Source organism: Cavia porcellus, unplaced genomic scaffold (genome assembly GCF_034190915.1).
Source record: "Cavia porcellus strain 051 isolate PalLab524CR breed Dunkin Hartley unplaced genomic scaffold, mCavPor4.1 scaffold_10, whole genome shotgun sequence".
NCBI lineage: Eukaryota > Metazoa > Chordata > Mammalia > Rodentia > Caviidae > Cavia > Cavia porcellus.
In genome coordinates this window covers 71,958,048-71,974,862 of record NW_026947493.1, presented here as the reverse complement: position 1 = coordinate 71,974,862, position 16,815 = coordinate 71,958,048, and the positions used below count along the sequence as shown (strand labels likewise).

The 16,815-nt window shown below is 32.9% G+C and overlaps 1 protein-coding gene across 15 annotated transcripts in view; it reads right to left on the bottom strand.

The window, feature by feature from the left end:
• Positions 1–16,815, bottom strand: part of Vps13b (vacuolar protein sorting 13 homolog B) — a 683,809-nt gene that overhangs the window by 594,491 nt on the left and 72,503 nt on the right. For 13 of the 15 annotated variants that reach the window (XR_010050305.1, XM_063257835.1, XM_013143877.3 and 10 more), the window contains exons 14-15: positions 10,814–10,983; positions 4,398–4,592 (exon numbers count right to left, since the gene is read on the bottom strand). Coding sequence is in view for 14 of the 15 variants with exons in the window: in XM_063257835.1 (XP_063113905.1) it covers positions 4,398–4,592; positions 10,814–10,983 (365 nt within the window). In the remaining variant the exon portion in view is untranslated. Of the gene's footprint in view, positions 1–4,397; positions 4,593–10,813; positions 10,984–16,815 lie in introns of those variants that run through there. The other 2 variants (XM_063257837.1, XM_063257844.1) reach the window with 2 other exon arrangements.

Here is a 16,815-nt window from a genome sequence, read left to right as displayed (position 1 = left end):
CTTGCTTCAATTTTCTTCTTCCTCTCTCCTAAAAAAGAATGGCTGGTTCTCTACTTATTCTAAGACAAAATAAATCTTGTATTTAATCTTTTGCCATCTCTTCTCCTTCAACTATGAGTAAAATTTTGCTTGCCTTTCATTAGTGACCGTCCTAAATGAATAGCCTCGTCTGGCAGAAACTCTCCTCAATGTAGTTTTCATTTATATAATTTCTGAAACAAAAGAAAACCTGGATAGAAACTGACACAACATTTTTCTCAGATGGGGAAAATTAAGAAGGATTTTGTCTCTATCCCACCTCCAACTTAAACCAGAAAGACTATACTATAAATATTGGTGATTTTGCTTCAAAAAATATTACTACAATCATGCTGTCATCTACATGGTTAAAGATGTAAAAACCTTCAGAATGTACAAATATTTGTAAGTCAACAATAGGAATGAAATAACTCAATTTTAAAATAAGCAAAAGATGTATGAGTAAATATTTCTCCACAAGCGATATGCAAATGGACAATATGCAATAAACATGAGAAATAAAATGCTGAGCACTGTTACTCTGGAAATAAAACTCAAAACCACAAGATGCCCCTTTACGACTGTTAAGATGTCTGAAATTAAGACAGACTATTGCAAGTGTTAATAAGGATGTGAGAATATATGAATTCTTATTTAATCACTGCTTAAATATAAAACGGGGCAATCTTCGGGAAGAAAGTTTGGCGACTGCTAAATACAATAAAAAGAGTTACTATACAGTAATCCCATACCCTGCTATTGTACATCCAACAAACATAAAAATGTGACATGAACGTTCATAAGCATATTATTCATAATAGCCAAGTAATAAAAATAACCCAAATATCCATAAAGCAGTAAATGGGTAAAAAAAAATATGGTCCATCCATAAATGGAATGTTATAATTCAGTCATAAAAAGGAATAAAATATTTTTGAAAGTATTATTACATTCAGGTCTCTGAATAATTTTGAGTTAATCATTCTGTGTGATGTGAGGTAAGATCCATGTTCATTTCTTTAGCATATTGACATTCAGCTTTCCAGTAGTAGGTGTTAAAAAGAAAATCCTTCCCTCTCAGCAGTCTTATCATGCTTGTCAAAAATCACTTGCTTATATATAAATATTTATAATCAGTGTAATGGTGCAATTACAGAGTTGGAACATCAGCTATATAAAATGCTATCCCAAGAAAAAGAACTCTATTCTTCTCACTAATAAAATTGTATTACCAAAAACGTTTCTTTTAATTAGTAACAGTTTGAATGTTGTCAACTCATAAATCATGGAAACTTTTTTTCTCTTTAAGTACTTACATAATCTTCAATTTTTTTTCTATTGGCCCACAAAAACTAAAAATATTTACTTTCTCATCTTTCAGACAAAGTTGGGTTTCTTTTTCTCTTCCTAGCAGCTTTAGAGTCAATCAACTACAGACTGAAACTAATACAAAATGTTAACCAAAGTAAACATTTTCTTCTTGAAACTGTGGGTGTTGGGTATTGTGTCCCAACTATGAGAAAAATAGCTAAAATAGTAATCAAAATAGTTTGATGCTGGCATAAATCAGAAATATACAATTGCATAATTTCTAAGGTATAACCTGAAAACTGAAATAATGACTATTAAGATAAATGTGCTTACAAATTTATTGGACCTGATAACTCTGCAAAATTATTATAACAATTTATATACCAAAGAGATGTGAATAAAAGATTCAGTTCTTCCAAATCCCTGTTTACTTGAGATCAGAAATTAATGATATTAATATTACTGATCTCTTGATAAAATATCAAGAGATTCTGATTCTAAAACATTCTTAAACTCTCAGAAACATGTTGTATCTGATCCTTATGAATAACAAAGTCATAAAGTTATATACTCTTCCACAATTTATAGTATGCATTCACATAAGTTATTTTCTACATGTGTTTCAAGTATTAGATGCTTTGCAGTGTTTAAGTTATTCAATGTTATACATACTCAAAGAGTGGGTTTGCCAAATGAATGAAGAGGCCATGAGAAGGCATTGGCAACTTTTGATTCTGGGGACAGGGACTGAGAAAATACTGTCATCAGATACAAAATTTTAGTACAAAGAATAAGTTTAAGAGAGACAACTGTTTAAGGACTACAGTAATGAGTACAATTAGTGAGATTGTAAGAGTTTTCACCAGAAACCATAATTATATGAGATAATATATACATTCATTAGCTTAAGTCATTTTGTAATGAATACATATAAAACATATTGAACATGATAAACCTATACAATTTTACTGTCAAAATAAAATTTCATCTTCATAATTTCTATATACATCCATGCTAACCCTCCCAACTGATAAGTTTAATTTCATAAATTGATAATTATAACTCATTCCACCACCAGCTAATACAAAGTATACACAGAACTCAAACATTTAAGTATATAATTAAAGTTTACTGAAAATGTCAAACATATATGACAAAAAACCCTCTACTGTAGTATAAAAGCACTGTAACACTACAAATGAAATTTTGAAAATTCTTTAAAAGTTACTGAAACCATTTTAATAAGTAAAAACTGCTGTTAACTTTACAACAAATTAGAATTTTGAGTTCAAGAGTAATATAAAGTAGAAGTATTAGTTCAAGAATAATATAAATGAAAATTCTTACCAAATCCCAAAAGAATTAAAATGAACTAAGAAATATCAAAAATGAAATGAATTATTAAAAACAACCAGGAGTCAAGGATTCCTTTGTTTTTAATAGTCAATATTCTTAATGCCAATGAATGGTTTTCCTACATTATACTATTTCTACTCTGCCCAATACTTTCAGTTAACTGTAGCTATATAACTCACCTAATGAAGTTGAAGTCAAAGTGATCAAAAAATAAAATTAAATTGTATGTACCAAAAGCCCTTTTTCTAACACATAACTATATGGAAATAACTTTTTCACTATACAGAAAATTTAACCAGGTTTTAACATGTTAACAAAGAGAAGTGATGAACAAATATTCTAGTAACTCTGGTCAGTAAGAATGGTAACTATACTGTTAACCAAAGACTTTGACCACCATTTTCTTTGAAGATAGGGTTACACCTTCTTTATCATGAAAGTTGAATGTCTTCAATATAGAAAAAAAATGTTAAAAAATGGGTAAAATCTATATAAGTAGAATGTTTGAAAGATTGTAAAACACCTAAAATGACACCTACTATTTTAAAAATACACGTCAATCTGATAATAGGTTATATCAACACTTTAAAACATCATACACTTCTGGGTATTGGGAGAATGAGTAAAAAAAGCACAAGCATGAAATATTCTCTATCTAGTTAACTTCGAAAAATATCTTCTAATACTCTCCCTAAGACATGAAACACTGTGGCAGGTGATTACAATAGCCCCCCAAAAGCACTCTTCTCCATGTTCACACGACTTTGCAATCTCATGTATTTCTCTTCCAATCCTTTAGGAAAAAGGGATTTACCAGGAGATCAAGCAAATACATTCTTCTATTTTATGTGTTTTGAAAACACATAAAATTTTAACATCTCAAAATTAAACTACAGACAATTTAAAACTTTTGTCTTTAAATTGGTCTCTTCTTTACAACTATACAAACAGTGAAGAACTTTAAAATATTAAACTATATAACCCATGAAGTCAGATTAAAGGGTTCTATTTAGGAAGTCCTTTAATCTTTTAGTATTTTATTCAAAATTCAATTAGGGATCTTTTTAGTCATTGATGACTTTTTAGAATTCTTTCTTGCTGATAAGACAAACGATTAAATATGTGCTATTTCCTATACTATATATCTATATTTGCTTTAACAAACAGTGATTATTCAACATTTGTGTGGATCCACACTGAGGTACATTACTTATTTTAAAAAACTGGAACTGGGCAAAGCTTCTAATAATTCACTTTAAGTAAGTACAGATAAAATAATAAAGATTTTTCTCTTTTATCAAGATAGTACAAATTCAACTAGAAGGAAGTAACTAAAAATATATTAATGCTCTTTATAAACATTATGCATCAGATAAATGTTTCCTTAAAAAAAAATCATGGATCTTCTAAAGCACCCATATTAGACTTTTTCACACTGCTTATAAAAATCATTATTAATGATACATAAAATTTTCAAACTTATTAAAAACATCAAGCTACCAAGTCAAAAATCAATGAATCAAAAAAAGTCTAATATATTTTTATCTTACTTTAATTATACTGGAATAATGATTAAATAATCTATGTTACATTTTATTTAAATCGTAAAATAGACTACTACTTCGGTGAAATTACAATTTGCAGTTGTAATTTTATTCATTACTCCCAAAATGAAATAGACATTAAATAATAAGAAAATGTACTTTTCGTACCTTTAGATAACAGTGTATATAACAATAATGAAGCAGATTATCAGAAGGCTGACTAAGGCTGCTGACCACATGTACCAACTGTTCAGCGTACATTGGGACAGAATGTTCCAGATTAATTTTATCCACCAATATCTGAATGGATGGCAAAGGCCGAAGAGACTGGAAATTTGTAGTATTCATGAAGTTACTTGAAGTCTGGAAAACAATAACGTTGATTTTAAATTTTAGGAGTCTCAGAGCGTAATCAACTGCAACTACGTCTCATACATAATCAACTGCAGACAAGATTTTGACTGGCAGCCCATGCAGTGATATTAAATCAAGCTAGAAATCTTGACTCTCTATAGAGCTCTTACCATAAACAAGTATAAATACATTTTATAAATGTCAAAGAATGCATATTTTTGTAAAATTACCATTTTTCCTTTAATTAATGCTTTTCATTTCTTCAGTCAACCAAATTAGTATTACTACATGTCTCAGTAAGATTAAAGTATGGGATCAAAAAATATGATGTTTAAATTTTTAACAATTTATTAAAAACACAATGCCATTAATCTCTCAAAATACTCCCCTCCATTTGAACATACTTATCCCATCATTCCTGCCACTTTCTGAAGTAGTTCATGTCTTCAATTACATTGTCATGGCTGTCTTGATGTCCTGAGTTAATTCAAAACATTTATCTTTCATGATTATTTGACTCTGGGAAAAACCCTGAAACCACATGGTACCAGATTCTATGAATAAGGTGGATGAGGACACACTATGGGGTTGCTACAAGTCTTTCATTCCTTGCATGGTACACAATGGCAGCATTCACACTTTTTATCACACCTCTCAAAGACACTTATGAAAGAGAACCTCCAGAACTGCTTTAGAAAGTGGCAAGATTGAGTCTGGGGATTTAGCTCAGCAGCATAAGCACCTGCCTTGCAAGCAGGCAGTCGTGAGTTCGATCCCTGGTACCGATAAAAAGGAAAAAGACAAAAAAAAAAAAAAAAAAAAAAGAAAGTGGCAAGATCAAAAGAGTGCATCTAAAGTGAGGGAGAGTATTTGAGGGTGATTAATGGCAATGTGTATTCTACTGTAATAATTCTTTACTTAAGTATTCACTATGTTTTTTGATCATCTCTTGTACTTTCTTAAGCTGAATGATTCCAAAATAATTGCTTTGTATCTAAAAATCAGAAAGCTTTTATTTTCTTTCCCTTTATTCACATTTAAATAATTAAGTGGACTGTAAGACACAGAGTTAAGGACAGGGATTTAACTCAGCAGTGTAAATGCCTGCCTGGTAAGCACAAGGTTGTGAGTTTAATCCCCAGTACCAGAAGAAAAAAAAAAACAAAGACAGAGTTAAAAGATAGTTACAATAAATAAATATGCAATTAGGAAAAATGTCTGATCAAAGTCATACTTATTAACAATATATATGTGAAACTCATAAGGTGCTAAGAATCTTGAGGAGGGCTTGGCAGACTCTTCAGAATCTTTCTGAACATCCAAATAAATAAAGGTAAGCCAGAAATGTCCCTAATTGATAAATAACTCACTTTCTGTTCCCAGAAATTCCTTAAAATGCTCTGCTTGCAGGTCTAAATGAGGAGCAGCATTATGTTCATCCAGAGGAATGTGAAAATACATAAGGAGAGTAGTTTCTTTGTTTTGTTTGGCTTTCATTGTCACAGTAATATTGCCTTTGTGCAGGCATTTCCCTAAGATGGTACACGCTACCTAGTACTCCCCAATCCAAAAAATCCAAGCGTCATTACCAAGAAACAATACAGTATATCTACAACTGGCTAAAATGAACATTTACTGTCATTAAAATCATCATTTATTTGATAATTACTTTGTTTTATAAGTGACTTGTTTTGGATTACCAAGAAAAAAATACTATCAGTCACAGAAATCTGAAGTGTGGAGTTCAATGAATTCATAATCCTGTAACTACCACCCATTTAAAGTACCCAATGGAAAGCTATCCAATGTCCCTTTCTAGAAAATACAAATGCCCACCACAGATAATCAATATTTTCATTTCAAACACCATGCGCAGTTTACAGTCTCTTCTTGAACTTCATATAAATAGAATTGCATAGTACTCTTTCACCTGTGACATTTGTGGGAATTATCTATGCTGTGCATTTTTTGATTTGACACTTTTATCATTATGAAGTGGCTCTTTATTTCTCATAATACTCTATAGTCTCAATTTACTTTTGATATTAGAACAGACCTACTATCATTCTTTTAATTAGCATTTAAAACATATTTTCCAATTTTTACTTCTCACCTATGCCCTAATACTTTTGAGTTACAAAACTTAATTTTTTTGCAATAGTTGAGGGATCTTTTGAAATCTTTCACTTTTGTGTCTTTTTTCTTAAAGTTAACAAAAATCACTTAAACTGCATGAGTAATAGCCCCAACACCTTTCTGTGTGCATGTATGCATGTGTGCGTGTATATGTTGCTGGGAACTGAAGCCAGGGCCTCACATACACTAGACACGTATTCTGCAACTAAAGTACAGTTCCAGCCCACCAATATCTCAGTCACATCTATTAATGCTTTTGTTTTTAATTTTCCACTTTAAATTCAATTTAATTTGTTCTATATTTTAGTATATTCAATTTATATTAGGCAGCTGATATCATGGATAAGAAATAATAAAAGATTTTAAAAATATGATCTTCATACAAAGGGAATTAACTATTCATTTACACATGAACAGCACATAAGCAAATCATCTTGGTTCACTTCAGGACTGGAATTAGGACTAATCTATATAAATCTGTACTTATTGCACGGGTAAAACCTTCATAAGGTCTCAAAGGAAGGCCATCAGGTATTCATTGGCAAGGTCTGAATTCTTAATTATTGATACTCAACCCCCCAAAGAGAGTAAAATTTCTACATTGCTCTTTAACTTTCCTTTCCTAGTAGTTTTCCTAAAGTGTTGCATTGCACATGAGCAGCTTAGGAGTTAGCCAGGAATCTGAAGGAATTTTTGTTTTTAGTACTGTGAGAAAATAGAATCATATAAAATGCTCAATGAAAACAACAAAAGCCACAAAAAGAAGAGAAAAATAGGAGCAAAGAAATAGGATAATAAGTAGAAAATAGTAAAAACTATGGTGGCTATCACAAACTGTATCAATTATCGTTTCACACATTATTGCTCTAAATATACCAACTTAAAGTCTGAAATTGTGTAGATCAAGAAATAAGATTCTAGGGCTGGGGATTTAGCTCAGCGGCATAAGCGCCTGCCTTGCAAGCAGGCAGTCCTGAGTTCGATCCCTGGTACCGATAAAAACAAAAAAGACAAAAAAAAAAAAAAAAAAAGGAAGAAATAAGATTCAGTTTATATACTGTTTATAAGAAACCAACTTTAAATATACAAGCATATAATTAAAAGAAATAGAGACATGAACAGTAACACTAATGAAAAGAAAAGAAAAGTAGCTATCTTTTTCAGACACAGGAAATCTCAAACCATGGAGAATTATCAGGAATTAAATGGGGTCAATATATAGGTACTAAACACAGAATCTCAAAATACATGAAGCAAAAACCAATAGAAAGGCAAAGAATAGATGAATTACTACAGCTAACAACACACAGATCAAAGAAAAGTGTCAAGAGACATTAAATTTAAAATGACTTGAATTAAATGAAAATGAAAGCACAACTTAAAATTTCTTGGACTTAGTAAAAGTGCCTAGAGAAAAACAGCACTGAGTGCTATTAGAAAAGAAAATCGAAAATCAATCACCCAAGTTTCATCTTTAGGAAAATAGAAAAGAGTAAATAAAATTCAACATAAGCAGAAGTAGTAAGAAAAATTAAAACAGAAATCAATACAAATGAAAACAATGGGGAAAAAACTAATAATATCAAAACCTGGTTAGCTCTCTGCAAAGATTTTTTTAAGTATCAATAAGCTTCTTAGGCTACATAAGAAAAAAAAGGATACAAATTACTAATGAAAGAAAAACATAAAACCATGGCGTTACAGGGATAATAAAAGAATACCATGAAAAATTCTATGCCCATGAATTTGATAATCTACAAGAAATTGGCCAATTCCTTTTAAAAGACACTAGCCGACATCCCAGGGTATGGCTTATTCATTGCTAACTAGAAATGCAAAATCATACAGCCACACAGGACACAATGTGGCAGTTTCTTAGAAAACTACACATACTCTTACTATACAGCCCCTCATTAGTATTTACTCCAAGTAGTTGAAAGCTGCACAGAAAGCCACACACAGATGCTTAATAGCAGTTTTATTTGTAACTGCCAAAAGTTCCCAGCAACCAATATATCAATCAGTAGATAAATGGACAAATAATTGTGATGAGAAACAGATAATGGAATATTATTTAGCATTTAAATAAAATTTAATTCCATGAAAAGAACTGAGAGATATCTAAATGTACAGCACAAAAGCAAGCTAGTCTGTACCACAGTGATACACTGGAAGATTCTAAATACATAACATCCTAGAAAAGCAAAATAGTAAAAATAAAAGGAGTTGCCAGTGCTTGAAGTGAGAGAAGGAAAAGAAAAGCATTACAGGACTTTAAGGTACTGAAATTACTCTGCGCAATACTGTCATAAGAGATACATGCATTATACACATAAAAAAAATCTGCACGATGTAAAACATCAAGAGCATGCTATAATATAAACTAGGGACTCAGTGATATATTGATAAGACTCCAGGAATTATAACAAATCTCAAACTCCGATGAAGGGGACTGATAAGCAATACATGTGTACAGGCAGAAAGAATATAGGAAATCACTATACCCATTGCTCAATGTAAGCCCAAATTATCTAAAAAAGACTATACAAGCACCTAAATGCTTATACTTGTAATCTTATTGATCAGTTAAAGTTTTTTTAATTGGTACCAGGGATCAAACTTACGACTGCCTGCTTACAAGGCAGGTGCTTATGCCACTGAGCTAAATCCCCAGGCCCAATCAGTTAAAGTTTTATCCCACCTTAAATCTGCTTCACCTCGTGGCTTTACTCAGTAAACACCCTTGAGAGTCAGGATTGGAAGATAACCCACTTTCCAGTCCCCCTCCTGTCCCTCTCAGACAGAAACTTTCTTTCTCCAAATAAATTCTTTCTCTTAAAAAAATAAATAAAAATACTATGCAGTTTTTTTTAAAGTTAGATAACAAAAACAGAAATGGTAACAAAAACAGAAATGTTTAGATGTTTTCAGGATGATGTCTTAATTCTAACACAATTCTTAATGATTAGTGATCAATTGGGAGCAAATATACAAAATGAAACTAATGTTTCATAGTCAATTCTCTGCCATTAATTTTAAAGTTAGGACACATTTTATTTCTATAAACATCATCATTATATAGACATCCAAAAAATGACCAAAACCTAATAAATTAACAGATATGGCCTAATGTGTACAAGTCAAACTCAAAAAGCAACATATAATAAATAAACTTTAACTATTAACCACCAAATAAATCCTCATTAACAATAACAGCAGTAACCACTGAGTTCTTAATATAGGCAATATCATCTATATGCATTATCCTAATGAATATTCAAAATAATCCTAGAGAAACTATAACATACTGAATCTCACACAAATTCATGTCACAAAGCAAGGCTCAACCACATTAGATCTAAGTCTTGGGAAAATATCTTGTATACTTTAAGATATAAAGGGAAAATAGGTGATCTAACAAAGAGCTGCTAAAAGCCCATTTCTCACTCACTTTCCCATGGCCATGGTGTGGAAAGTTGCCAGGAGACAGTTTTTCACCATCTTCATTCAGGTGAGATATAGGGCTTTCCACCCACCTCACACCCTGAGAGCATAGCTGAGGGATACCCAGTATAAGGCTGATTCTACCAAACAGGTACTCCGCTACTCATGTTTTAAATTACTTCACCCTTTGGTTGCTGTGTTACCTATAAGACAAAGGATGTAGGAAACTCACAGCATTATTGATTTTGTTTTTGCTGTGTAGGTAAGTAATACATATTGGCTAAATTATAATTTTATTTTGTTTCCAAAGAAAGGAATGAGGGTTGGTGACGTAATGGCTTAAGATTCTTTAGTTCAAAACTCTTCAACATTTCTTCATATGATCTTGCCTTGTATTTTTAAAATATATATTTAAAATTACTAAGGATTAATAATCATACTTAATTGCTTTAACTCCATCACAGGTAACTATATAAGCACATATTCTTTTATTTAATAAACAAAAGTACGTATATATGAATTTTTTTTTTAATCGGTACCAGGGATCAAACTCACGACTGCCCACTTGCAAGGCAGGTGCTTATGCCGCTGAGCTAAATCCCCAGCCCTGTATATATAAATTTTTAAAAAGTAATGAATTGCAAATATACCTTTTCTCCCATGATGATAGGAAGTAAATGATCTAGTAAGTTGAATTCAGCCATGAAAATTGTACAGGTACATTTGAGAAGAGTAACACTTGTATGTCGAGTAGGAATATATTCCTCCAGAGAAGCTAATTCTTCATGATTCAATATTGTTTCATTTTCATCCTTAATTTCTAAAATACAAATGAAAATTTAATGAAGAATTGTGTACCAGATACTTTACACAATTAATTTCCTTCAATGAAAATATGAATTAATCATTTCTCCAAATTACTAAGGGCAAATTCTCTTTTCAATAATGATAAAGTTGGGCTGGGGATTTAGCATAGGCACCTGCCTGGCAAGCGCAAGGTCATGAGTTCTATCTCCCTACCAAAATAAGAATAATAACAATAAAATAATGATAAAGTTGGTGTAGGCCCACAACCCCAGCACTCTAGAAAGCCAACACAGGAAGATCAAAAATTCAAGACAGCCTGGACAATTTAGAAATTTAGCAAGAAAATTTAACTACTAGTTCCTTACATATCTTTGTAATAGGAACCCAATTTATTTCTTTAAAAGCATAATACCTTTCTGATAATCAAAATACTACTGAGATTATGTAAAAGCAAGCCAGAGACAGCAATAAAATTATCTGCCATAGACAGATATACAAATAAAGACAGTAAGAGACAAAGACAAGGGGTTGGGGATTTAGTTCAGTGGCTCAAGTGCTTGCCTAGAAAGCACAAGGTTGTGAGTTCGATCCCCAGTACCAAACAAAACAACAATTTGGTATCAAAGAGACAGAGATGAGCAAAAGAGATTTGGGACATTAGCCTATTTCTAAAACTAATAGGTCCTACAAATCATTAGAAATGGGAAAATAGTTCAATCGACAAATGGGCAAAAATAAAACTGAATAAGGAAAAGATCATATATCCAAATGCAAAACAGTAGTGTCAAAAAAAGTTAGCTATTGGGGTCAGGGATTTAGCTCAGTGCATAAGTGTCTGCCTGGCAAGCACAAGATCATGAGTTCAATCCCTGGTACCACAAAAAAAAAAAAAAGAGCTAGCTATAATTAGGCATCAGATAACTACAAATAGTCACAATTTAGAACTATACACTCATTAAAATTTTTAAATACTGAAAAGACTACTTATTGCCAAGCATGTATAGGACAAAGGTCAGCAAAGCTTTTCTGTACAGAGCAATACCGAAAATATTTTAGACTTTGTAGGTCATACAGTCTGCCACAATTATTCAAATCTGCAACTGCAACATAAAAGAAGCCACAGAAAATATATTTTCCAACAATGATGTCTACATTCCAATAAAACTTTATTTATGAACACTCAGAATTCAGTTTTATATAATTTTATGTGTCACAAATAAAATTCTTTTTCTTTTAACCATTTAAAATGTAAACAACTATTTGTCAACTCATTGGTTATAGAAAAACCAGTAGCAGACCATATTGATCCAAAAGTCTCCTAATCTGCTGCTGGTAGGATTGCAAAGTGATTAGAACACTTCAGAATACTGTTTAGTAACATCTACTAAAAGTAATGTGCAATCCTTTGACCTTGGATACACTTTAAGTATTTAACAAAAATGTATACATCTATTTACCAAATGACATGAACTACAATGCTTGTAGTATCACTATCAAAATACTCAAAAACGAGGAACTAAGCAAATATTACATATATGAGTATATATATTCATACAATGAAAAACTGTACAAAAAGGAGAATAAATCTCATAATGTAAGCTAAAGACAGAGACAAAGAATACATATTGTGCTATACCATTTGTACAAATTCAAAATAAAATAAAAAAACAAAACCTATGACATTCAAAGTAAAGGTAACATTTACCCTGAGAATAGAATATTTAGCAACAGAAGAGACACAATGGGGACTTCAGACTGAGTACTGGTAAGTTTCTATTTCTTGACCAGTTACTTAAATATATAGTGTTAAATTTGAAAAATTCACAGAACTAGCCTCTTTGGTATTATGCACTTTTCACTCATATGTATATATATGAATAAATAGTTAAGAAAAAAAGTCAGATAAACTGCCAGGCATGGTGATGCACATTTGTAATCCTAGCACTGGGGAGGCCAAAGCAAGTAAACTGCCACAAGAGAGAGGCTATCCTGGGCTAACCAGTGAATTCAACACCAATCTAAACTACACAGCGAGAATTTGTCCCAAAAAATAAATCAATAAATAATATTTAATACATGTGCACTCATAAATATGCACGTATCTATGTATATGTGTATAGACTTCACTTTGCATAGTACTGATAAGCAAGAACTCCAGTTATTTTTTTATTTTGAAGAGAATAAAACTGAACAATCAAAACAAAAAAATGAACATGGAACATGACTTGAAAACATAATACAAAGAGATCAATAATGGCTACCATAATGCCTTTTGTTAACTTCAGAAGAATTACTCTTAGCATCAGGGATAATAAAATTGCACAAAACAGTACAGAACAATATCAATAAAAATGAAACAGTGGAGACATTAAAGGACTTCAAAAGAAATTAACAGTCAAACTAGAATAGGTATCATAGTGAATCTTATTGTCTTCAAAGTGTGGCCTATACCTGTGGCCTATACTTGATACTACAAAAAAAAAAAAAAAAAAAAAAAGATTCAAATACAATCTGTCAAAACAAGACAGTGTTCAAATACAGATTCAAATACAATCAGTCAGAAGAGTGAAAGCAATACAAGGATTCAAATTAAGTTAATAGGAAATCAAAAATGGTTACCATACTATCCTGCTATCTTTGAAATAGAGGTCTATGCCCTCAACTTTAGTACAAGTAGACAAACTGGAACAGGATATAACCTAACTAAACAGAGTGATGAAAACAATATGGATTTCAAATCAAGATACAAGATTAACAATGTCTTCTGCCTTCCCTTTTTAGACAATTCCTCCACTTTTCACTTTTGCAGGGTACATTGTACATTTCGTATCCCACTAACTCCTTAAGTTTTTAGATTAGGGAGGTAACCTGCTATTTACCTAAGTGGTTCTGAACCTTTTTACTCCTGAGCTTCATCTCAAGTTCTATCCATTTACCTATAAGATCCTCAAGGTTTTCCTTCCTTATAGTGAGTAGTTCTCCATTGCATAAAAATGTTACTGTCTTTCCAACCAATCTGCAGTTGATGGGTGAGCTACTTCCACTTTTTTCTGGTTCCCTGTCACATACAGCATTATTTTCTCATCTTTGACTTTCAGTCCATAAACCCTTTTTCAGGTTAATTATATTTCTTATATACAGTATCTGGATGGACTCTATCTCCTGATCCACTGGGCCTGTGTTTCTTTTACTAGTGTATTGAGGCCATTCATGTTAGTGATTAGGGCCAACATTCTGTACTTCATCTCTGCCATGCTATTTTCTGCCATTGGTTGCTTATTTTTCCCTTCATTCCACCGTCTGCTCACAATGAGTCCCCCCTGCCACTGTTTCTGAAACCATGGCCTTTTTTCTTTCTCTATAGAATGTCCTTCAGTATTTTTTGGAAGGGTAAATTGGCAGTCATGAACTCTCCCAGTTCATCTTTGTCAAGGAAGCATCTTGTTTGTCCATTAATTTTGAGAGATAGTTTTTCAGGGTACATCAATCTGGGTTGGAGGTTATCTTCTTTGTGTCAAAAAATCTGTCATGATTCCGATGGGTTTTCCTTTATAGGTGATGTGTTTCTTTCTCTGACAGCTTTTTTTTTTTGTCTTTTTCCTTTTTATCAGTACCAGGAATCGAACTCACGACTGCCTGCTTGCAAGGCAGGCGCTTATGCCGCTGAGTTAAATCTCCAGCAGTCTCTGACACCTTTTAATATTCTGTTCTTGTGCTGAATTTCTGGGACCTTGATTATTATATGTCTGAGTGTAGATCTATTTTGGTTATAGCTGGCTGGAGTTCTGTATGCTCACTTATCTGAATATAATTTCCTTTTCCTATGCTTGGGAAGTTTAAATATTTCTGTAAATAGCCTTTGTATTGTATTTGTATTTATCCCTGTTTCTTTGCTCATATTTTTTACTCTTAAGTTATAGTTCCTCTTGTCATCTTCTAGCCTTTGTATTGTTACTTCCTGGTTCCTTGTTATTTTTAAGAGATCGTTCCTTTTGTGATTACAAGCTGCAAATCTGTCTTCAAGGTGTGACAGTCTGTCTTTAATTTCTTTCAAGCAGGTTTGCCAGATTCCAATGGAGTTTTAATTTCCTGGTAAATCTGTTTCATTTAAGATTGCAGATTTCCCTCATTTTCTTATGCTCCTCTGTTCTTCCATTTGTGTCTCCTTTAGAGGTTCTTAGGAATTCTTTTATTATGTTTCTCATTTCTGTTTAAGTTCTTTTATATCTTCTTGAACTTGTTTCTTTATTTCGGTTGCTGTTGCTTGAGAAACTTAGGGTGTGTAACTCCTGTTCTCTTCTGTGTTTACATTTCCTGGAACAGTATTACTTGGGATTGAGGCCAGAGACTGCCTTTTGCTTCTTTCTCTCGGCATATTCCTGGTTTCTTCCAGACAATAGGGTAGTGGGGTCCCTGCACTTCCTGTGTTGGCTTAAATTCTCTGAAATGTGCTGGCTAGGGGTATCGGACAGTGATCACTGGGTGCACTGGTGTAAGGCTATCAGTGGCTGGTGGAGTGCAAGCAGAGGTGGGGAAGGCTGACACCTCCCTCCTGAGGGGATTAATTGCAAGGTGCCCTCACCACATTAGTATGCACAGGACAGGTGGAGAAGGTTGAGAACAGCTTTAGGAAAACCCCAGCAGTGGCTACTGAACTGTACACAGGGTGGGGCCTCAGTCCAAGCAATTTCTTCCACTCTGCTCAAAGCTAGGAGTGGCTGAATGAAAGGGGCTGAAGTTCTGGCTTATCCTGCCCAACTCCAAAATGGCCCCCAGCCAATCGCCCACTCATGCGAGAGGACAGAGTCCTCCACAGTCACCTCCAACCAGTGCAGTTCTCCAGTCCACTGCTCCCCTCTGCCACTATGTCTCCCCACTGAGGCCTTTGGGCTTGCCCAGCCACCAGCTTCACTGTGATGGTGTGTCCCCAGGTTTCACCAGTGCTTCTCGCATGGTGGTTCTGGCTCTGGGTGAAAGCACCTCCAGCTACCACCTTCTGTTTAAGATTTTTTCTTTACTCTCTCTGTAGGCCTCAGTTCTCACTTTAGGTTCTTCCTGGGTCGAAAGGACCCATTCCTTTCTTCTTGTCTTCTCTAGAATACTATATTCCAGCATCTGGACTGTTTCTCTCAGAGAGGCTGTTTACCCTGTTGCTTGCTGTTTTGCCATCTTCCCAGATCCTCCAAGAATTTCAGTTACTACAATCGTGTTCAAATATCATCAACCACAGTATATTAACTGTGAGTAATTGCATAAATTCCAAACTGCTAGCTCTTTCGTCCACAAGTCATTCAGGAAATAACAGAGGAACATCATGATCAACGACCCATCACATCATGTCTTTTAATTGTAGAATTACAGCATGCTTTGAACACTAGTTACTGAATTATATGCTATTTAGCTATACAAAGACAGCAAAGTCTATACTTGTGCTGCCTCCTCATACACTTTGTATGATAGTTATATTCTTAAAGTACTATGCAACATCAGAATTAACTAGATATGAAACTACTATCAGCTTCTTTATATATATCACATATTTTAGATTACTAATTACTTCAAATAAAAATTTTACATTTGTAGCAAATTTCCTATTTGTATATTTTTCCCCTGGAGTATTTCTTTCATTTAGTAATAAAATTCTGGTGTTTAAGTGAGGGATATAGATTTCTTCTAGATACTACCTTACCATGTCACTATTTTTGTCAATGTTAGAGACATGTGTCCTTAAAATGAAAATATCTACCATTTTTTCCTGTTCTTTTTCTTGCTGATTACAACAGCACACTATAATGGAAAGCCAACATAAATCATTACTTTACATTCAAGATGACTATTTTTTTTT